General features: G+C 38.3%; 1 protein-coding gene across 7 annotated transcripts in view; it reads right to left on the reverse strand.

Moving 5' to 3' along the window:
* The window catches only part of TRPM1 (transient receptor potential cation channel subfamily M member 1), a 78,577-nt gene that overhangs the window by 21,645 nt on the left and 32,307 nt on the right, over window positions 1-24,625 (reverse strand). For 5 of the 7 annotated variants that reach the window (XM_021299270.2, XM_021299269.2, XM_005511121.3 and 2 more), the window contains 14 exons: window positions 19,210-19,289; window positions 18,200-18,395; window positions 16,830-17,043; window positions 14,972-15,096; window positions 14,119-14,290; window positions 10,844-11,018; window positions 8,570-8,693; window positions 6,768-6,840; window positions 5,819-5,919; window positions 4,985-5,158; window positions 3,810-3,944; window positions 2,806-2,856; window positions 1,171-1,311; window positions 273-302 (listed from right to left, as the gene is read on the reverse strand). In XM_021299270.2, coding sequence (XP_021154945.2) covers window positions 273-302; window positions 1,171-1,311; window positions 2,806-2,856; window positions 3,810-3,944; window positions 4,985-5,158; window positions 5,819-5,919; window positions 6,768-6,840; window positions 8,570-8,693; window positions 10,844-11,018; window positions 14,119-14,290; window positions 14,972-15,096; window positions 16,830-17,043; window positions 18,200-18,395; window positions 19,210-19,289 — 1,791 coding nt within the window. Of the gene's footprint in view, window positions 1-272; window positions 303-1,170; window positions 1,312-2,805; window positions 2,857-3,809; window positions 3,945-4,984; window positions 5,159-5,818; window positions 5,920-6,767; window positions 6,841-8,569; window positions 8,694-9,798; window positions 9,901-10,839; window positions 11,019-14,118; window positions 14,291-14,971; window positions 15,097-16,829; window positions 17,044-18,199; window positions 18,396-19,209; window positions 19,290-24,625 lie in introns of those variants that run through there. The other 2 variants (XM_021299272.2, XM_021299274.2) reach the window with 2 other exon arrangements.

Genomic DNA, 24,625 nt, shown 5'->3' on the forward strand with positions numbered 1-24,625 from the left:
AAATCGACAACATGGTCCAACATGGAATGTGTTATTAAATAACAGTGCTAAAAACTGCCTGAAGACTATTGGGGAAAGATTTAATCAGCTCTCAAGACCCTACCCATAAAACAATGTCAGAAGTATCTCATAGGCTCTTTGCAAAATGGAAGATCCTGTCTACTTGGAATTTACTTTAAGCCACAGTAGCAGTGAAAAAGCTAAGAGCAAGGGCAGAACTGTACCTACAAATGCTCTGATAAAAAGAGTGTTTTACAATATATTCAACTTACCTCCATTCCTAGTAGTTTAAGAGCTTTTGGCTGAATATTAAAAATAGAAAGGAAAATCAGTTAGATAAGAGGGAAAATCCAATGATCAAACAATGCCAAGGAAAAACACATTTTCTTTTACAAACGTATAGTATTTATTATAAAACGTACTATTCTAAATAATTGTACCAATAATGGTACAATTAATCTCCCTCTTAATTGTATTTGCAGGAAGGCAATGGGGTAGATAATATTTTCTGTCCTGCACTTAAGTGAAATATTTTGATTCAGATAGAACAGTTAAATGAATAATTCAATAATATACTGCTTCAAGAATTAAAATCACCACATTAGTCACAAAAGCTCAAAAAAAAAAGTGCTTCTAAGCACACACAGGGTAAAGATACCTGTAGGAAACAGTAAAAAACAGAATAGGTTTTCAAGCCTCTCACAATTTCCCATTGAAAAAATCCCTCTGTTCTATTGTGACAACTCTGGTTTACATTTTACATAAAAGGTTTATTTGTTTGTTCTGTCAGATAGTAGTACACTATACATGTATTATTTATAGAGTACAGAATACTTGGGCTTTGAATGGCCCTGTGGTTATTTGTGGGACTAGTTTCCTAGTGCGTTTCCTGTAGTTAGGCTGTGAAGCTTCACTTGACCTTCAAAGCTGAACCGAGCAAATATATAAGCTAATGAAGTACTGAAATTAGGAGAAATTAACCCCTCCAGATCAATGCATTTACCTCCCATCCTTTAACATAGATGTTTTACAGGTTCCTTATATAACTTCACTACCAGAGTGCAGCATTTCTTTAAAATTTAACATGCAGTGTTCCACAAAGACAGAGGAACACAGTATTGTTTTTTACCGTCAGCACGATGCCCACATCCAGAATAAACTCATTCTTACCCTCTTTGGTCCAAATAAATTATTATAAAGAGTCCGAAAACTTTTTCGAGTGTAGTTGCAGCGATACGCTCCACCCATGAGATATTCAAGCACAAGACCAATATCTATTAGGCTGATGTGATAATCTGGTGGAAGATTTCCCTACCAAAAAAAAAAAAAATAAAATAAGGACATAGGATAAGGAAACATATATTAAATTGCCAAGCTAGACATATAATGTGTAAATTGGCACATGGGTATTACATACATCCACTGGTTTCAATCTTTGAATATTTGTATAAAATTAATGATAACTGATTCACATAATGAAATGGGGGGGGGCGGAATTCTTTTGTTTTGTTGTTGGCAGTAATTATAGTTGGCAAATTTTCATTCAGTTTAGTTGTATAATATGTCAGTGTCCATACAAGCTGGAGCTGTTTGCAAGGGTTATACTGATGAAATTAAATAACTTTGTACAGATCATCACTAATCTAGTATAAAAGCATGACAATTTCATGGTGGATATCAGGCATACTTTACATGTTATGGAAACTTATATTTCATCATAATATTACCTACACAGTTAAGGCTACAATGCAGAACATTAATCAGGTTAATGTGGAGCCCATAATCAAAGAAAAAGGCAGACAATAATTCCCACTGTCACACTTAAAAACTGGATAGTGGTATTGACTCTGCTGGACTGTGCTCCAAGCTACATCCTACAACAGTAACTGATTCTACAGCACCACTGAGCAGTTTCTATGGCAAAACAACTATATCCTAAGCAAACACATCACCTCCATGTTAACCCAACCGAATCCCCGAGACTGCCGCTGAATGAGTGAGCCATGAAAATGCAATGAAAAGGAGACAGACAGAAAGCAGAATGCAGAAGAGCATTAGTAACACTCAAAAAGACAAACACTGAATGAGAAAAGTGTTAAACCATGAAGCAGATCAATATGAATTATACATTAACTAGTACTGTATAATTCCCACATCTAAACCACGCGGGAATAAATGGCAGTTTTCTTCCAAAAGGAATAGAGGCTATTTCAAGTAAATGTTACTGAACAAAAGCTCTAAAACCTCAAACAGAGCAAATACAACAACAAATCTTACAATGATCCTATTCATGTCTAATGAATGGATTTACATGTAATGGAAACAAATGAATAACAAATTTAGGACTTGTAGCACTGAGAAACAGAACAGAATTTCTCCCAAGTAAAGGCAGGATTGCTTGGGAGAGAAGTAACTATAAAACACAGAAGGAAACAAATAAAAGGGAACAAATTCTGTGCTCATGAGTGGGGCTCCCAGTTAAACTAGCAGTCCTTTTTTTTTTTCTTCTGCATTGGGAGCTTCTTGTAGAGAAGAAATGGTTATCAACCTAAATGTCTAATGATATATTACACTATTAGGAGCTTAATTTTGCTTTCCTTAGTTTTAAAATTACTAGCAGTGCAGTATAGCCATACCTAATTTAGACTGACATCACTGTTTGTCACAAGAACTAATTTAACTTTTCTTAACAACTACCATCTAATTTCAGATGTTTGCTTTTCCCCCTGCTATGTTTGCTTTTACTGTTGACTCACATGGTTAATATAATCATGCAAATGTAACGCTGCTGTTGGTTAAGCTTACCTTTTTCACATCTCTGACGAGTAAATGCAGAGTATTTGGTGGACCCAATCTCTGAAACAAAAATCATTCACAGTCCATTAGAGCTTCAATTCTGCAGGTTTTTTACAAACACAAATGTAATGAATGATCTGGCATTGTAAACATAATTTTAGGCAACCATGTGCCATCACACTGTGCAGGTGTGAAAAGAAGGACCTGGGCTGCAATGACAAACACATTTCTACCATGAGCTGTGTAATCCCTTTCTTATAATCCTTTATGTGGTGATTCAAGTCACAGCAGTTTGTAGTATTGTCTGAATCTGTACTTGGTGCAGGAGCCATAAAGGGACTGGAGGACTAGACTGAAGTTATATGTTGTGTAAGTGCTGCCCTAGACTACCTGCCTCTTAAACGATGGGAAGAAAAACAGTCTATGAATAGTTATGTTTTTGATTAATTTGCTGTGGGCTGAGTCAGGGAGAGTTTGAATTAAAAAGTATGATGCTCTGTGGTTTTGGGGAAAACATTTTGCTTTGCTGGGCCACAAGGAAAAATGATACTGGCTTGTGCAATATGCTAAGAATAAAAATTGCTCTGTAAGTACTTTACAGGCTTATTCAATAATATTAAAGTATATTTATAAAGTATATTTTAAGATTAAAAGTAAATTATCACTGCTGGCTGGTATTAAATTTTTACTATCTACATTAGTTTTTTAAGTGTTCTGAACATGGATTTTAAATATAACACTATATTTACAGGAAAAACTGCAATGGCTTCTGAAAGCTGCTGTAGGCTTATTGATTAGGAATGTCTATATGTAAGGAAAGAAGAGGACAATACATGTGGTAACAAAGCTCCCTTTATCGCTGTCTAACTTCTGTGTGTTGTCAGGGCTCAGAGCTTTTTGGAAAAAAAAAACATATCCCAGCAGGAGAAGAAGAAAAATGACACCCCTGTTATACATACAGTAGCAAAGACATCACAGGGTCACATGGCATTTTATTATTTCTGCTCACTCACGGTATTATAAAGTTCTTCCAGTCGAGGAATAGTGAGGAAGTGCTGCATGTTCACTCCATTCTCAATAAGTAGCTTCACAAAGTCCACTCGATCCAGAACTAGTGCATCCAGCATAGCCTGCTCCAGGGAATTCACCTGAATGGCAGAATGGAGAATGTGAGACTATGCAAGCACAGAAGAGTTGTTTGGCCAACAAGCACAAACATTTTCTCTACTGAAGATATTCCCAAATATGCTGATCAACCTGTAAGTGAAAAGGAATTTAGAAAGTGACACTTTACCCATGTGCAAGTCAATACAGATGGTAGAGTTTTCCCATGAGGTTTTGGGCAAGAGAATAGCAGTGAAAGAAACCTTTAGCAACACAATCGTAGCTTTCAATCATCTTGTTTAGTATTTTTAACTAAACAAGGCATACCATGCTTGACACATTACGTGAAAAAGAGATTAACTTGCTCAACATGATAAGAACAAGTTAAAATTTAAGAAAAACACACTGTATACAATTAGGAAAGACTGACATTATTTATCCTGATAACTCATATGTGTATCATCCACTCAAACTGCTGCCTCAGAAAAAAGGTAACACATAATGCCAAAAGACTCAAATCATTTGGGAGGAAGCACTTCCTCTTCCTTCACCAACTCAGCTTTGCTTTCAGTCAGGAAGCCTCTTCATATGAGTCTTCTCTTCATACGATCTAAGGGGTTAGAACCCAGTAGGAGAGGGGAAAACGCCTCTAGCAGCAATCCCCTTGACACATGAACTTCAAGCCAGACAACAGAACAATCTAAGCTACTGCAACTGGAAAATGAAGCACTTGGAAATTGAGATGTTTAAACTGTCTTCGCTGGATAAATAACATGTACAAGGAAGGATTAAGATATTCACTAGTGTTCTTATTTCCTTCTGAAGGAAGGGAAGCAGGGGAAGAAGCAGCAGATAAGCACTGCCATGTATGGTTGTGGGATGGCTGCCTGTGGTGCACATGGGATGAGAGGGATTTCTGGCTCAAAGACAGAACTGCATCCCTGCAGAATCTATTGCTGATCTTGTGATAACATGTAAATGAACATTTTATAGAATGCCCATATGTATTTTCCTTCTCTCTTTGCCCCCCAGGATGGAAAAAATGAATTCTTTAACAGTTTTAATACAAATACTTTCATCTCACCCAGTTCAGGAGTTCAAGCTTTCTTGGGTCTGTTTCTTCTTCTGGCTCTTCTTTTCCTTTTCCTCCCTTTTTCTTCCCTTTTCCTTTCCCTCTGGCTGCTTTAGTCTGAGCTGCTGGAGATTTCTTTTCCTTCTCAGGAGCTGTACCATCAGGAGCTGTAAGGCTTCCTAAAGGCTGCATTTAATAATGCATTAGAAGTATTAGAAATCTAATTGATTGTACAGTGACTATTTCATTGAATACAGTCCCGTTGAACTCGCTCCCCAGTGACCAGTTCTCACATGCAGTCAATTAAGAATGATAATTTCCTTAAGGACCTTTTAGCATAGCCACAGCTTTATACTTTTTTAAAGCTTTACATCTCATTTAGTCAATAACACTAAAAGACAAAGTAATGAAGTAGGCAGACTGTGGAACGTTTCTCTTGCAAAATAAAATCAGTGCAAGAGAGCCGGAAAGAGAGACTACTCAACTTTGTGACACTTCAGTTTCAGTTTTGGATTAAAGTTGGTTTAAGCTTATTAGTTGTTTGGAGTCATTTTGGGGTGCCTCCATAACATTAAAGCCACAGACTGTTTCCAGTAAGCATTTGTTTGTTTGTTTTCTTTCAAATCCCATAAGAAATCTTAATTCACAGAGTTTAAAGTATTGCTAAATATTTGCAAATAGCAGTATTAGGAAATTTCAAAATAAATAAGCCATTCTTAATTAATCAGTTCAGCATAAGACGGAATTCAATACTGTTTCTCATGCCAACAAAATCCAAGGTGTGAATATTCCACCACTTATTTTAAATTGTTAACAAACAGTATGACTAGGAAAACTTTGTCTTACGGGCCAGTGGTGTCCGAAGACAAAGATCTGGCTACGTGCAATGTCTACGCGATTCCAGGCCAAAGCCAAGCTGAGCTGGTCTGGAGCAGATGCATTGGTACCTAAAGAGAAACACACAGATGTTTAGTATTTCATGCATGATGAAACTAGATTGAACAACCTTCTGTCATTCACTTCTCCAAGAATTAGAAAACAGCAAGCCTGACTCCATATCATACTACCATTAGAATAATTCTACCACAAAGCAGCGGATTCATCAAATCAATTTATAACATCTTCCACTTAACACCATAATCCTAATTTCAAAAGGATTAACCAGATTCTCTCCTTTTTTCCTTAAAGCTCCCACATTGACTTTATACTCTGAAGCTAAAGACAGACATCTAACTGTTCTAAAAGACTCCTCCCCTCAGCTCCTCTGGCTGATGCTGTTCATATTAGTATATTAATTCCTCTCTCTATTTCTTAGGTGTAGCGATCCTATATTGAGCCTGTATCAACTACTATATACAAGCAGACAGAAAACAGTTGTTTCGGCAAACGTAACAAACTCCAAATAAATAAGGAACTAATCCTAAATTTGGCCTTAAGACTTAAAAAGCACAGGCTGAGACCTGGAAAAATCCAGGTAGTCTTTTAATCTTCCCACCTTTTTTCCTAGCTTTATTAATATACACTAGAAATTCAACATACTTCAATAAAATGTCTTGAAATATCAGTGTAATAGTTGTTGCAGCATTCTCATCCCAGGCTTTCAGGTGAGGAACGCCACACAAAACTTTCAGTCTAAATTTTATGCTTCAAGCTATTCTGAACCTTAAGCCAAACACATTCGGGTTTTTAGAATCCAAGTGTATAAATCAAAGACTCAAACATCAAGAGTGAACCTCAGACAAACGTATGGGACTGTCTTCTCAGGATCAATTTGTGCATTGCTTGCAAAACCCACCTTTGAGGAGAGCGGTTAAGATGGACATCTCAATGTCCTGTTGCCCTTCAGACCCCATGCGGAACACGGTAATCTAAAGCACAGCATAAAACCAAATACACACAATTACAGTACATGAGAGAGACTAAACACATAGCTAGAAAAAAGAGCAGAATGGTGAAGCTTTCTTATTTTCTAAGACTTGAGATTTTTTAAAAAGTAGAGTTCCACTAAATTTTTCTTTGAAATGTAATTTTCTCCAAAGCATTTAATTAAATTATTTCACTAAAGTTATCCTAAAATATTCCTGCATTGATAAATGTGACAAATTTGATGAAATTCTTCAATAAACCCATGGATTTTGAAAACGGGTAACAAAACTGCTATGCCAAACTGATTGTTTTCTGACGGTTTTATTACTTTCCAGTAGTAATGGAAATGCCAGCTTGGAAATGTAAATGCTCGTCAGCCAAGATAATTATCATAGCATTAATTTTATTGATGATAACACTTATCTATTTTTTAGTTGCAGGATATGCTACAAATTGACAAACAAAAAACCAGAATCAACTAATAAAGTAAAATAGTTATTTTTTGTCACATTTGCTTAGTTGAGTCCATTAGTGTTCACTGAGTTTAAAAATAGTAGTTCATATAAAGCTTAGCCATTTAGCTACATATTAAAAGATCAGTAATTCAAAAGCAGAATAACCTAATCACAGAATGTTACAGAATCACAGAATGTTCGGGATTGGAAAGGACCTCGGAAGATGATCTAGTCCAATCTCCTGGCCAGAGCAGGAACACCCAGATGAGGTTACACAGGAAGGTGTCCAGGCGGGTTGGAATGTCTCCAGAGAAGGAGACTCCACAACCTCCCTGGGCAGCCTGGTCCAGGCTCTGTTACCCTCACTGTGAAGAAGTTTCTTCTCATATTTAAGCAGAACCTCTTGTGTTCCAGTTTGTCCTATCACTGGTTGTCACCGAGAAGAGCCTGGCTCCATCCTCGTGACACTCACCCTTTACATATTTATAAACATTAATGAGGCCACTCCTCAGTCTCCTCCAAACTAAAGAGCCCCAGCTCCCTCAGCCTTTCCTCACACGGGAGATGCTCCATTCCCTTGATCATCTTTGTTGCCCTGTGCTGGACTCTCTCTCCAGCAGTTCCCTGTCCTTCTGGAACTGAGGGGCCCAGAACTGGACACAATATTCCAGATGTGGTCTCACTGGGGCAGAGTAGAGGGGCAGGAGAACCTCTCTGACCTACTAACCACTAACCACACCCCTTTTTCTGCATCTGGCATACGGCAGACAGGCAGGAACCTGACCGAGTGGTACAGTACATAGCACAGGCCTGCGACAAGCAGGATCAAGCAAGGCTGGGATCTTCAAGAACGCTTAATGTTTCAGTTTCTCTTGAAAGACTTGAATAGCCCAGTTGAACTGGAATGAAAGGCTATTAAAAAGTAACTACATCAGAAGACCAAAACTGTGCTGATGCACTCTGAATGCTTATTGCTCCTAGGAACCCTTTCTTCGATTATCTTGTCTCTACCTTCTGCAGTTGATCCTGATTTTAGTGCATCTGTCTCAGTGTCTTAATCTACCTCATGAAGTCTGTGAAAAAAAGACTCACACAGGAGAAAAATCTGAAAATGGTTTTAGAAACTTTCCAGAATACCAAATCCCTTGGCCTATGCATATGAATGAATGATTGTGTATATTTATGGAGCTATACAGAAAGAGCAGGAAAAAAAAAAGGTTAAACTGTAACCCTGGTCACAGTAATTACCTTTGTGAACTACTTTTAGGACACTTACAAGTTCTTTTTTTTTCATGCACTCCATAAGAATGACAAACAGCTGATGAGCTTGATTCCTGTTGTAGTTAAAGGTTTTCTGGATGGTAACTAGAAGCTGGTCCCTAAGGGATTCACTTATTATCCTAAATGAAAAATGAGACATAAAATACATATCCAGAATTAATATATATTCAGAAGGCCTACTATTTGAGAAGCAATTTTTCATCCATCAGTGCAATGACTTCATTTAGAAAATAAATGAAAATATATCTTTGCATTCAGTAGAGGTGAGGAGTTCATAAACAGGTAACAGTAATCAGGAAATTTGTACTCAGACCAGCTCTTATGCAACTCAGTACCTCAGCACTGATTTAAAACTGGCAGGGAACTTCAGCTGTCCTTTCACCCTGGAATCTATTGCAGTTAGCTCTTACTCCTGTTATATAATATAGACATAACTTTGTTAAGAAGTTTGGTCTTTGGGGTTTCAGCAGTACACCTTACAGGGCCCCTACCTTTGCCTCTATATGTTGCAAGGCCCTTTGCATATAGTTAAAAAACCAAAAATATTTCACACTACTGACATGTCACCTTAGTAATCTTGGTTATCCTCTTAAACAGAGGATTTAAATTGCTAGTGTATCTGAAACCTCATAATACCCACTTAAGAAAGAAAAAAAAACAAAATATGATCTAAAAAATTAGATTGAAAACATTCTAGAAAGGTCAGAAATGTTTGATCTCTCAAAGCAATCAGAAACAGAGCCCTTCAATCTTCATCAATTTACTAATAAAACACATATATTTTCAGATGATGGCAAACATTACCAGTGGGCAAAGCAGTGAGACAGCTGAGCCTGTGAAGTGCAGTAAAACTCACAGTTCATTGTGAGGAAATTATTCTTTTAGACAGCAGGGCTGACAAAAAACTCTCATTACAAACCTGCCTTACCAGATGAACACATTTATCTCATCATAATTATTGGAGAGGAAAATTTGACACTGCATCATATGCACTGGGAGAGAAAGTCATGCAGTGAGCAGATCTCGGACAGACTGTTCTTGATAAGCTCTTTCAATTACATATGAGCTGATAGGAAGGAGGCATGAGAAAGAAAAAAAAGTCATTTGATCTAAGCTAAGGATGCTCGGTTGATAGAAAGGAAAAGACAGTTTCTGAATCATAAATACTGTTGAGAAGATTAAATACACACTATGTGTAAACATCAAAAAAATTCTCCTGCTCACCTCATTCAGCAAATAACATCTGCACTGCTTGACAATACTAGTTGTCTGCTTAGTGTTTAATCCAACTTCAGTCAAGGAAATAGGCTATTTCTTCAGTGCAAGATGGGTAGGCCATGCCCTAATCAAGACAACATACTAGGTTTTTGCCTGAATCTGGCTACTAAAGATAAAATCCTGATATTAACAATGACAATGGGGAATGTATGTTACTTGACTGGGAGAAGCAGTATTTTAAATTACAAATGCAATACCCTGCTTCCACTTGGAGTATTTGCCAGAGCAGATCTTTTACTCTGCAGAGCAGATGAGCTATATGCTGCTAGTATAGGTTCTGTATCTTCTTTAAACTAACCATACTTTCTGTCAACCAAAGGGACAGACAATTACCAATAAATATAAGAGATTCAAAAAAACTTTGGATTAGGAAGGACTTTTAGAGATTAATTTGGGCAATGGACAGAAGGGCTATGGAGCAGAACGCTCCAGACAAGATCCTCCGCTCTGTTCATGACATCAGGCAGCACTGCCCTGAAGAACCATCGTAGATGCAAGAAATAGCAAAAGAATGGAAGGAAGCATAACATTTCTTCAGCTGGTCTGGCACTCTTGGAGAATGAAGCTCATTCACACAACACATTGGAATCAGACAGTACAAATTTTGCAAATACATACACTAATAAAACTCAGTCCTGGCCTGAGTAAAAGTAATTCTTGGAACCACTTATTCCTTGCTTCTAACATGTCCAACCCAGCATCAAGTATAGTGCAGCAAATGCTGATGAAGCTGTATGACAGTGGGCTGCACTGAGAGTAAGGTTATTTCAATGGACCATCAAATACATTCCAAGTGGTAATAATTTCTACTCATTAATGCCAGGGCTAACATCAAACAAGCAACAAAAGCTGACTGACAGCAGAATGCCTCTGTTAGTAGCATTCTGTCCCTGAGGTGGTTTTTTATGAAGTTTTAATGAAAACAAGGCATATAGTCCTACATTATTCTCCTGAGCAAGACACAGCTTTGCTGAAGATCCCCAAATCTTACCCTCCTTCTTCTGAATACTTGTGTGCAAATGACAGAATATCTGATGCTCGACCGCTACCATCACAAATCACAACAGGGAGAGGGGGTTCTTCTCGTAGACACTCTAAGACAATGGAGATCACGTTGGGACCCCCTTCCACTATGAGCCCAACTACGGGAACACCTTGTCCCAGCCCTGCAAAAAAACAGAGGAACAAAAAAAAAGAAGCGTCATTGTAACTTAGTTTGAGAGGTGGATGCGATTTCTGTGTTACAGTATCACTTCAAACCACAGCGGTTAGGAAAAATGATGGCCATTTCATGGCCAACACCAGGAAAAATGTCTATATGCTGTTTCATAGCCCCTAAAGGAAAACAGATGTCTCTCTGCCCTTGCTTTTCCACCAGCTCCATACTGATAATTTATTCACTCAGTGTTGCTGAACTGTTTGTAATCTCTTTTGAGAGACACTATGTACAGACAAAAGAGCTAACAGGATTCTCCTACTACTTCATTAGCTTCACTGTTACTTGGATGTCTCCCAGCTAGCATGTCTTTGATGTTTTAAATTCATTGGTTACCTACAGGAAGTCTTCAGTAAGGTGACATACAGCTATGCTTTCTCCTAAAATAAAAAATATGACATTAGCGTCTTTCTCATGAGGCTGAAATGGCTGGCCGATGGAAGAGACGACAGCTGAGCATCCCTTTGCTGTCCCTGCCTCACTGTGATCTCCAGGCATAGGATGACAAAGGGAAGCCCACAGGTCACATGGTCTCAGTAGCCTTGGTCACAAGATACTCGGGGAAATGAAGGACAAAACATTACCCAAAGGCTGACTAATCCTATTATTATAAGCATTTGAATTCAGTTCTTGATCTGTAAAATGACCAGTGCTTTATAAAGAAGATGCTCTTTTTTATACAGCTGAGAACGAGTGAAAGAGTTCGTATTTTAAACCGTCATTCCTCTCTGAAGAACAGGAGCACCATGCACAAGAACAGTGGGAGCTTCCTGACATCCTCCTGTCAGCTATACCCCAGCTCTGATAAGGAGGAGTCACAGAGCATGGGCTGGCCTGGATGTCCATGAAATCCTTAGTGATTTCTGCTGAGATTTCCAGAAGAGACGCCTGTGCTTGAAGTGATTAAAAAGAAACAAAACAACTGCCTATATGTTGTTACTAGGAAGTGTGCTACAGCTCTTCACAGAAAGAGTTCTGTAATTCCTGTGTGTTTTCCCAACTTTGCCTTTCTCATAACAAAAATCACCAAACACTGCTTAAATCAGAACCAATATCCCCAGCCCCAGTGGTGTGAAAAGAAACGATACAGAACATCTTGCCTCTGGGCCCTGACTTCCTTATCTTCCAAGCCAGTGCTGCCTTTTACAGTCTTAAACTCTCCCAGCACTTCTGCAGAAGACAAAGATGAAAAAGCATAGCTGACATTAGCTATTGCTCACAGAGCAGTTCAAACAAAGAGTGTTGCAAAAAAATTACAGGCAGTAATGTTTCCCAATCAGAATCAGGATAATAACTGAAACAGCAAATGAAAGTACAAAGCTAAGCAGGTGTCTTTAATGCCCAGAAGCAAACAAAAAAGTTGTTACAGGCATTGACAGCTCTCACTCAGGACTATACAAGAAGTTTTCTAAGTGATAATTAAATTAGAATTAGGCATCTGAGGGAGTGTTTTCAATATCTATAGGTGAAGGTAGCTGTCAACAGGTTAAAAGAAAGCATGTACATTACTGGTTCCTAAGTAGATCTCAAGTAATTACAGTTGTGTAAAGGTTTTTGTTAAACTACTCAAAGTTATTAAAAGAAATGTAGACTACTTCTTGGGCATAATTGATGTCCAAGCAAAACACTGATGTTAATTAGGCAAGAGCAGGCATGAGTTAACTTTGAGTGGTATTATAAGAAAAATACCAAACTAAGCAGAAAACATGGGAAGTTAATATGGATATTGTTAAATAACCTTTATTGCTGTGAGAGCTAATGACGGTAAACTACTCCTTAACAGATTTCTAAGGTATTTAAGAAAAAGTCACGGTCAGGGTTCAGTGTTAGGGTGCACAAGCCTGAGTCCACACTCAAAGGCAAGGGGCCATTTTGGTGAGCTCCGTTTCTGAAGCTTACCGTGGGCAAAAAGCAGCAGTTAAAGACTTCATGGAACATTTAGATCCTTGTGGCTGACACCTCTAATGGTGCCTTTCAGCTTTACTTGCTGCTCTACTTCAGTTTTGTGCCTTATCCATAAGAGCACCTAAACCCTATTAGAAACTTTTGTAGAGTTCAATGCAATTGTCATTCTGAATGGTTTTTTCTTATTCATACAGGCCTACAGAGGTTACAATGGCATCTGCGACAAGGCAGAAAGGCAGCTGGTAGAAGAGAAGTCTACTCTCCTGTAGCTCTTCATTGAAGTGTGGATTCAAAAAACATTAACTTTTTTGGACCATTTTTAATTAGGTTGTTGTTGTGGCTTTTTTTTTTTAAGTCAATGGAAAACCACAGCTACTAATTTTTTAAATTTACTTAATCTTTAAAACAATATTTTTTTCCACAAAAATGTTAATGAAAAAATGCCTTTTACAATATGTTTTTTCAACATACTGCCAAAAAGAACTCTACAAAGTTGTTTTAGAGAGGCTGTAACAACTGACAGAAATTTTAAAACTGCACCAAACTCTAAATACGAAAGTACTGATGTGAAATTATCTTGATAATGGCTTTATTAAGTGTCAAAATCCCAGCTGAGTTTCTCTGGAAGATCAAAGAATTTTGAGTGTGACATTTCAAATGAAATAAATTCATATAAATGAGAAAATGAAATGTTAGTATTAACATTTGGAATCAGAAATCACTGAGCTGCACAGGATTCTTGTAAACAGGAACTGTACAAACTCATCCCATTCTGTGTATTTACTGACACTTCTAAATTCTAACTAGAAGTGCACAAATTCTTTATATTTCCCTTTTCTTAAATTCTTACTGATTTGAAGCTTCTCCTTGCTGTTATTTGTAAACTTTTCTTCCTCCATTCATGCAATCCTTACTTTTCTGTGTTTTCCATGCTGTTAGATCACAGTATCACAGTATCACAGATGTGGGTTCTTTCACCCCTTATCAGACAGCTTATGTTTTAGTTCAGTTACACAGTCCTGATCAAATTCCTGCTAGAAAGAGCTGGAAGAAGCATTTCATTTCAATAGCCTGAAGTATTTCAAGCCCTTCTTCCCTCCCTTCCTTTAAGCTGTTATATGTACAGTTTGCCCCACTGTACTTACGTGTGTTAATTTTCTGGAGGGAAATGTGTTTTTCCAACTGACGTCGTAACTTTACTTCAGCTCCATATTTACCTAGCGTGCCATTATCGGCCAGGATGAAGTGGGTGTGCGAACTGTTGAGCACAGAGAGCTTGCTTAGAGGGTTTGACATTGTTTGGTAAATCCGCGTTACCTGTGTGTCAAAAGAATAGATGCACTTAGATTAGAACTAAGAACTAAATGTGAAAATCCCCCACACTGCCCACCAGACACCCAAGCCTTATGAGGAAACTAATCAAACAGATCTTTACAAGCAAAAATAGAGAAGAATTAGAAATGGAGCTTGATTTCAGATTCACAACTTGAGCTCTTCACAGCAGTGTTTTCTCTGGAGGATGACAGTCACATCTGTGCATTCTCCTGCATGTTCTCCTAAGCTCATTAATGTACTCTCCTTGATCACACACAGTGTTACATAATCCTCTTCCTGCACACATTCTCATCTGGAGTTCCTAGTAATTAATATGCCACTGCAGAGTGCCCATCTACAAGAAATGCCAGTCTTTTATACATAGAGGCATACATACATGACGTACAGAATTCTCAGCATGCCACACGGAAGTTAGGGCCTACAACTGTCACCACAGAGAGGTCTCTGCTATTGAAAGCAATGGAAACCTCACCAGCTCCATATTTACTCCGAGGTCATATATGCCAACCTGACAAAGATAGCTAAACAGATTTTCTTCAAGAAATGGTTAAATTTCAGCTCTTAGGCATGCTTTAAAAACAGTGAAAATATTTCTACTCCAAAAAGGGGAACAGTTACACAGCTGACATTGCAAAATACACAGGAGTTTCCTTAAAGACTTACATCTTTTCCTATCAGATCTTCCTTGTTTTCTACAATGCCCCAAGGTGCAATTCCTATGGCACATATTCGTCCTCTGGATTTGGAAGAATGATCTTTCAAGGCATCTCCCACATGACGAATGACACCTATAGGTACAATTAATTTAATTCATTCTTGACATTTTTGAGAGAACGCTAAACAACAGAACTTTGTTTTTTTCCTCTCACAGAGCTACCTGCTTCTCTGGATGCTTTTACTACTAAACTGTTATCTCTGCTTTATAAAAGAATGTGCAATGCAGACAAATGCATGCTTTTATTTTGTAATAGTTGCATGTAAATTCTATTGCCTTTTCACATCCTTGTTCTGAATTCAATGAACTCTTTGAAAGACTTACCCAGTCACTTAACTTGCCACAGTGTAATCTGTACTATTGTCTGGAATTATATTAGTCATTGTACACAATGCTACACATACATGAAATGCTATCACTGGGATCTGAGCAGGCAAAAACCGCTAACTCTACAGTTATCTAAGAAATACTTTTTCACTTCAAAACTATTCTGAATAGCAATCACCACCTTCCCTTAAATACATTAGACCTTTGTTGTGACATGAAAATCAAAGGAATTCATTCTTCTCTTACATAGTTTTCTGAGAAATAACTTGATATCAAGATTTATTTCAGCTAAATAAAGAAAATGTTATAGAAATATTACAATGAAAGTCTGCATCTAATTGTTTTCTGAAGATCCCTCAGAATTTATATTAAGATAAATGAAATTAATTAAAACGCAACTGGTCATCACAACAGCTATTTTTCAACTGTCTTTCAAATTTTGGAAATCATATCAGACCCCATTTTTCTGAGAGAATTCAGCAATAGTGCCAAAAATCTCCTAGTGGAGTTATGTGGAGTTGCTGTACAACTGATGTTTTAGACATAAATCTGCCTCAGGTGGCCAGAAGACCAGAGAAAAATGCAAACAGGAGATAACAATGTCTTCAAGTAGAGACATTTACAATTGACTTCAGGTGTGTGCCTCAAGATTACAAATTCACAGTCATTCATTTAAGAACAAATACCTTGTATAATTACAATACAGAGGGTGTGCATGCATGGTGGTGGGTGATCCCATGGAGACAGTGACTTGGGGACATGGTATTTAAGGGGGGTTATCAGTTGATCACTAACTCTCAAGAGAGATCACACAGCCTGAAGGTTAACTCAGTCCTTGGCTGCATGAACAGGAAACTGTCAAATAGAAGCAGAAAGGATGTTTTACTTCGGGGATTAAAAGCTTCATCAAACACTGTCTCAGAAATTACAGTGTCCTAAATGGAAGACAGCTGTTAAAAAACTAGAGAGAGTTCAAAGCACAGGTGTGATAAAAACTGAAGGACTGGAAAACATGCTTAGTGTGAGAGTTTTATGGAACTCAGCCTGTGCAGTTTGACAAAAATGCTGTGTATGAAAACAGGCTTAGGAAATATACTTTTAGTAACAGAAAGATGTTTGTACAAAAAAACAGTAAGAAGCTAAAGACAGGCAAATTTGGAGTAGGAGATTTCTTAACTACAAGGATAACCGACCACTGAAACAAAAGTATTATAACTAGTGGCAGATTCCTTGCTACTGAAACCAAGGATGAATCTTTTTTTCGGGGGAAACACTGAGTAACACAAATTGACATTGACCCAGGAAAATCTTATGGGCTGGGCTGGGTGGGAGATTAACAGAAATGATTACAATGCTCTGTTTTCGGTCTAGTGGCTAATGACTCATTCATGTAGACTTAAATCTTCTGCCTGTGGGAAAGATTAGTGAATGAACATTACTGATTTCTTAAGTAAACTAAAAGTGCTGGTAATTGCTTACCTGTACTAACACCTCCAGTGAAAATCCAAGCTCCTGTGGTCATGGCAGCCTTTATCAGACCTTTTCCAAATACTTGCTTTAACTTGGGTTGCATTTCAAAGTTCTGGAGGCCTCCATGGACAGAGATTAAAAGTTTGGGCAGTTCCAGCTGCCAGTCTTTCACCATGAGATGCAGCAGAGAATCTGGTTTAGTGTCATATGACACACGGATATACTGCAAAGAGCAATGTGTAATATTATCACTCTGTTTGCTCTGTAAATTGTCTATTGGCTGAGCAAAGAATGGTTATATTAAGCCTTCCATTTTCAAGCAACACATCATTAAATTTCACTGCTGCTAATGCTTAGAAAAAATAGGTAGAAACCTTTCACTTTGCTATTGAGAATTTACCATTCACTTCATGATTTTTAAAAGCAGCACTTTCCTCTATTCACCTGCAAAACTGACAACAATCAAATGATCCTAATCTCTTATTACAAATCTGCATTGTTGGAAACCACCTATTTAAAATGACTGGAAGGTGTCTTGTATTGTTCCCAAAACCTTTGGTTTGACTGCGAGAGAAGCAATGACTTTTCAGAAGAAATAGGAGGCTTCTGTTACGTTTTATCCCATTCACTGTTGATGTACACATTTCTGGCTCTGAAGGAATGATTTACATGCTTCCCAGTTCAATTCAAACTACCACTCCATTAAACAAAACTATTAAATAAACTAATGTTTATTTCTGCTTTAAAAACAAACAAATAAACCACCACTAACAAAACCCACCAGCCTCTCCCATACATTTTGGACAAGTTTTTGCAGTGTGGTTGTCTTAAATGGCAGTGTCAGCAGCGACATAAGAAAGCAAAAGGGCAAAGAAACCAATCCAGGTTTGGATTTGCTCCAAAGAGAGGTAACAGCATGAGATTTTTTTTTCAGAAGCTTGACTTGCTGTTACTTCCATTGCTAAGAAAACTCAACCATCCATTTTCCAGCTCTGTCAAGCCTCCATCTTTCAGGAAGGCAAGACTAATTTCTAATTTTATTAGACGTCAAACCTTAGAAAAAAAATCTTTATCTATGCTGGGCTATTTGGCCCACAAGTCTAATAGAAACAGGTGGAATTTGAGGCATTAAGACATGCAGCTACCTCCTTGGTTGATACTTATTGACAGTAACTTCAATAAAACTGCTGCAAGATATTATAAGATGCTTCCTGAGTAAGCATTGTTTTTCTCTTGCCTTTTCTCTGCCTTTTGGAGTAAAGAGACAGTAAAGAGATCTTCTTTGATTTCAATGGATTATGCACTGAGCTAGAATCCTGACACACATCTATTAAGCTAACATACCAGATGAATACCTTGGAGCAGCCTATGCTCCTTACCATGGCCTTATTTGAATGTCCTCCTCCCTGGAATTCAAGGTTTCCATAGGCATCAGTTGGGTATGTTTGGGTGTGTTTACTGATGGACCATTTCTCCGGCTGAGTTTCCACTTGTTTTGTTTCTTCTCCATTTTTATTAGCTGTTATACTTGGAGGAGGTGGAATATGTTGGTTAATGAGCTGGCCACAGCAGCACCTGTAAGTTAAAATTTGAAGCGACTTTGATTACAGTATCTTCAATATTGGATGGTGATTAAAAAAAAAAAAAAAAAGAATAAATCAGAAATTAGATTTTCAACTGCCCATGCCTTGGTCTACATGAATCATAGAAACACCTCTTCTAGGTCATCTCTGTTTTATTTGCCTAGACACACGTGTCAGAATTACCAGCCCACCAGTGTTTCTTAACAAACAAAGACAAAAAACTTCACTTTGTGTCCATAATACCCTGGAAAGCTGTTCAACGCTAAAGGACAGGGAAGGAGAAAGAATGCAGAACAGGTGCAGTGACCATCTGTTTCTTACTCCAAGGTGACAGCTACCATGTGACATAAACTGTTATGGTATTCAAAAAAGCTGGACCCCAATTTCACTAGACCATGCAGTAGCAGTAATATTAATATTTGGACTAAGAATTCCCGTCCCCCTGTATAGTATATCATTGGTAGTGTCATATCAATGGTGAAGAACGGTACCACTTGCTTCATAGTGCACATTACTGCATCCTTGCTTTCAGAATTCAGTGTGAATTTAAGCTCTGGTTTGCAAAGCCAGGAATTAACACCTCTGCTGCCTCCCTGCTGCCCAGCCTCACCATGCCTATAGGACATGTCGCATGGCTTTGTACAGTTTTGAGCGCAAGCAGGTCTTGCACTATTGTTCACCTGTCATCTTCCTTTAAGGACAGTGAGTAAACCGTGTCTTAGTTTCACATGTCTAAATCCAAATCAAGTCCAGTTTCTTCAGTATTAACCTTATCTTTTGGCCAAACCAAGAATTTCAAATGTTACCTGCTAATGTCTTTGTTGTTGGCAATTACATAGATGCATTCTCTTTTTGAAAAGGTCTTCTCTATCCAAGCCTTTTGACCCTTAAAAGGGAGAAAAAATAAGAAGCATAATGAAATACTTCTATGTGGCATATACAGAACACTTGCCTTCTATTTTCAGCTCTTTTTAAAAACAAGCACTGGATTAATTAAATTACTTTTAAACACCATATACATTGTCTCGTGAAGCAAGTAGGTGATGTGAGTTTTCCACAACTTGCATAAAATTCAAACCTTGCATGTGTGTAAAACTGAAAGAACGTTTGACAGAAAAAGTACAAACTCTTCAGATACAGCATGTCTGTGAAACAGGAGGAGAAAAACAACCTTGAAGACAGAATAAAATTGTGTTGGCTTATTATACTACGTATGCAAACCAGAAATTAGACCAAGCTCACAGCCATTTTAAAAACAACGATGTGTAGGCAAGCCAGAACAAAATCATAGATCTGTGCAATGCAGTTACAAAGTCTGTTGCAGAAGTGTAGTCCAGTTGAGTTTTGGAACACTGAAGGGAGTGAGTTCAGAAATAGCTGCAGGCCAGTGTTTTCCATGGTTTCTTAGCTGCAGAGCCCGGGCCTTCTATGTCTCTGCAACCATCAACAAGGCAAAGTATCATCATGAGTGTATTTAGTGGTGAATTTAGTAAAGTGAACTCAAAAGCAGCCTTTTAAAGGAACAGAGATTGTTAAAAAAACATTCACGATTCCATGACATCAGTAACTTTGCCTTGCTGATGAAAGCTGCTGCTTCTGAGTTTGAATTAGGGAATTAGGTCTTGATTCATTTTTCAAGTAGCAAGCAAATGTCATATGTTTTGCTTTAGTTTTCTCTGTGGAAGTGAAATTAGATTTTTGCAGACACAAAAGCTAAAGATGACACGAGAATTTCAGTGTGCCTTCAACAACAACAAAATTTCCTAGAGAAAAAACTGAAAATCCTGCTGATTTCCTAACTAAAGAAAGTCAGCTGCAGATTTCTGTTGGATGAATGCTCTGTCAGCCTGTGTGGTAATGGCTTCGAGACTGGACTAGCCCACTACGTGCTGCACAGTCTATAGTGGGATGAATCAAGGGTGTGGTAGTTGATCTTTTCTGCTGTGAGGCAAGAGCTGTCTCTGAAGCTTCTTTGTTGACTTATTAGTTCCTGTCTGGCTTCTTACTTTCCTTCATTATTTATGAAATAACAGGAGACTACTTGAAGTTCCCTCATTGCAAATAATTGCAAATAATGTGCAAACCCAAGCTTCTGCTTCATGAAGAAGCCGTCCATAGCCTGTCCAGGTATGTAAAGGTTTGCCTCGTTCAGTCGCCTCTGAGCCAGAATGCTCTGATGGTCAGTGATCTGGGAGATCCTGCACTTCTGCTCCCGCTCTGACATACTGATTTCCCAAGACAGAACCACCTCATTTCATTTCAAAACCAGCTGTTCAGGTGCTCGAAGCACCACAGAGCAAGGAAGAGTTCAGACCTCATTAGACAAAACTTTACGTAATTTACAATGTTACCTGCTTCCAGAATGACAAGGCATATATTTCAGTATTCAGCACAGAGAGCTTGATTATGTAGCAAGTTTTGAAGGAAGAGAGTATTAAATTTAGTATCTAAAAGCTGTGACTAGTTCAGCTTTCCTGTCTCCATACATTCCTTCTTCAAATGAACCTAAAAAGCATTTGTTCCCCCAAAACATTTAAAAGGCTCTTTTAACACACTTTGTGGCAACGCTTTTACAGGATGATAAGTTTTAGCAACAGTATTATTAGAAATAGAACTCAGAAAATGCTTTAGTTTTATAGCATCAGACGTTAGTTAGTTATTGAGGTGCAGTTCCAGAAAATTACAGAAACACCCAAGACAGGGACATCCATGAGATTCTGTGGTACACGGAGGTGGGTAGTTACATCAAACAAATGCTGTTTACCTGTTCAGAACCAGATTTTGCTAATTCACAGGCTGTCCAAACTATTCAGAGAGCCAAACCCAGCTGTTTGATTGGAATTACACTAGTTTTTCAAAATTAATCCAAAGCCACAGTATCCAAATTCACTGTTGTTCTGCTACTATGTTGTTACTTGTGCTTATACACATCACACAAACTTTTGACCTTTCATGTTATAAAACAAGCTTAACAGGAACCTGTTACAGAAGTTACCTTATCTATATATTTTTTAAATTATATATTTCAATGTTTAATTAATTTTAAATTAATTTGAGGTTTATTATTATTTTATATATTTTAAACATATTCACGTTTTCCTGGAATAAAATTTTAGACTTCTATGTGGTCTGTGATAACTCCTTGACTGATACAAATACCCAAATCAATCTCACAGTTCAGGAAGCACCCTTCAAAATATAAATGATAACACATGCTGCACATTTAACTGTTCTGTAGAGAATACTGGAAAATACAAGCTGGAAATATCAAAACAAACTTGCATTTTTTACACCATGTCATTGAGTACTGTTTTACCTTATTCCTTGTAGCTTACCAAAGAACAGAGTTTCCTTCATTATTTTGTGTGCTTCACATAAAAACAGTTAATTAACCACTGGATTAAGTTACAGACTTAGTATCTGTTTTTCGAAGGAAACTTTTGCATTTTGGTATCTAAAATGAGCTCTACAGTACAGCTGAGCTCTGAGCTACGCAGTTGTTCTTAAAACCCCGGAGGTCTGTTATCTACCGCTGCATGGAAAAATCCTGACATACACCCCAGACCCCCATCAGAAATCAGTCACCATAGGCACTACAGTTGGACAACACATTATGCTCCACTGGCTTATTATTCTGTGCTAATGAGAGGAAGGCAAAAGCAGGCATTACAGATCAGGGAAATAAAACCTCAGCACATTTGGTCAGCCTTTGAAGTTTCACTGCTTTTGTCTATTTAATCTGCTTAACCAAAGCTTCATTATAATCCAGTGCAAATACTTGAACAGAAACACGGACTGTCAGAAAATGGGCACTTTCCCCACTTATTTGGTACAGATTCTGTACAATTTTCTCTCTGGATTGAAATCTATTTTATTTCATGAGGAAAAATATAAGTACCTATACTGTCTCTTGTGAGTTTGAAAAAAATAAGCACTTTCTAACCTCCTTGGAATGGATGAAGTGTTAAATGACTATGACAGCTCAGCTACAGCTTTCAGACCAACAGCCAGTGGCAGTATTAGGCTGGCAGACAAATAATTGCTGCCTGCAAGATTATGGCACTAAAAAGCTGCATGTTTTCTATTCACCTCTAAGAAAAATGGAAAAAGCAAGATCCCAACTTGTTGATAGTACTGACGTTCAAACCACCAGCTTATTATAGCAAATCCTGAATGTACTAATCAGAATGCAATTTTGAAAAAAAACCCCACATTTCAGAAGTTCAGTGGCATATTTGTTCTCCTTTATGAAAGCTGACAACAGGTCTCTAAATTATGACAAAACCAAACCAAAACCACTGCTATTTCTTGGTCTTCAAGCTAGAAATCCATGTGCTGCCAAGAAACAGTATTGATTAATACTGGGCTTATATTATTCCACTTTTGTTAGTTCTCTGTAGCATTAAAAGAAGGTATCCTCTTCCAGAAACCATTCACAGACAAAAGAACTAGTTCTACAAAGACCAGCTGTTCTTTGACTATCACAAATGAACTACACTATTTGCTGAGAAACATGCGTATCTTGGGCTGCAGACATTCAGTAACTGAAGGAAAAATTTTCTCTCACCACCACACACAGACAATTCCTGTTTGCTGCTAAGTTAACATTAAACTGTATGTATTTCACTGCATATACAGGCAACCATTCAATGAACAAGTAGCGGGCCTGAATTTCAGGCTGTACTGAAGCAGATCCCGCAGCTCTGTTTCACTGCAGCTTCACTGGGCTCTGGACCAATGCACATCTGGTGAAAATCCAAAGTGGGAATCAACATAAGAGAGCAAAGCCACTGGAAACCTAGCACTACAAACTCTTACATGCTATTGTGCTACCTGAAGCTGTGAATTTCAGCTGTCATATATCTCTGCAGGACAGCAGCAACATTTAATGTCTGTGAATCATCATAAGGATAAAACAACAACTGAAGGAAGTGAATTAATTTTGGAGGTGAACGGAGGTGGTGATAAGAGTCATGGTGTTGTTGGAGCAGATGCAAAGGCCAAACTCAACCAGATCTCAAGCCAACGCAGTCAGCCCTCTCAACTGCCATGATCCCCAGAGAGAGATGCTCCACACAACAGGGACATGTCTTTGGTGGATGGCTTGGCATGCCTGACCTGGTCACAGGACGGGAGGGGGCTTTTGCCTTATCTTGCAACGAGAGAGCGCTGGCTGTCGGACAGCTCTGGCACCTGGAGCCCTCCCAAAGAGCAGCTGCTCCCCAGCTGCTGTGCTCCTGTGAGGCTTTGCCCGGCCCAGGCACAGGTGCTCAGCAGACAGGCGGACACGCAAACAGCAGCGCTCGGTGCACACAGCCCTGCACAGCGGCCAGACACAGCAGACAGGGCCTGGCACACAGATGCAATGGAGGAGCAGGCAGGGGACCAAATGAATGAGTGTCATGCATAATGCAGGGTTTGACAAAGCTGTTCAGGCTAAATCAAGCACAGAGTAATACAAAAAAGGTGTTGGCTAGGCGGCAGAGCTCACATCTGTGAAATAATACAAATGACTTTCACCGACATTTGTCAAGATATGGACTGATTATTGTCATTTATGGAAACATTCAGCTGTGACCCTGTTCATACCATCTTACCAACATTCATTGGTAATCCTCCTTTAGATTGTAGTATGCCGCAAAAGGTGGTATCACCAGGGAAGTCAGATCTCAACTGTGTTGCTCAATTATTTAATTAGAATGCTCTACAGAATTAAACTGGGACATTTATGCCGTCTTTGAGCAAAGAGGTGCTTGTTTTGATGAGATAGTGAGAGAAAGAACTAATCTGGAGGTGGAATGAAATTCGTACTGTGAGCATGAGCATGGTGCGCACACAAGTCCATTCACCATGTAAACAGGTCCAGAGACCTTTGTAAGTGCCATGAAGTTCATCACATTCAGCTGCTGTTACTTGACAGAGAAAAATAAGGACTCTGCCCAATTAAAAACTGGGAGAAAAAAAAAATCATTTTACCAGCAGAATCCCTGTTACCTGGAACTTAAAAACTGATAGCAGAAAGACTTCTATTTCATGCTGTCTTTAAATGTAACACGCCAATTACACCATCCATCACTCTCCTTCACCTTAAAGGATGAGTTTTTCCAAGTGCCCAACTAATCAACCTTCCAGGTGATCAGTTCTCTCCAGGACAGTTGTCCTCTCAATAACAGTGTTCTTGCTTGGACAAGAATACGCCAACCTATGAGACAAATGTTAATG

The sequence above is a fragment of the Columba livia genome, chromosome 11, assembly GCF_036013475.1.
Source record: "Columba livia isolate bColLiv1 breed racing homer chromosome 11, bColLiv1.pat.W.v2, whole genome shotgun sequence".
Lineage (NCBI taxonomy): Eukaryota > Metazoa > Chordata > Aves > Columbiformes > Columbidae > Columba > Columba livia.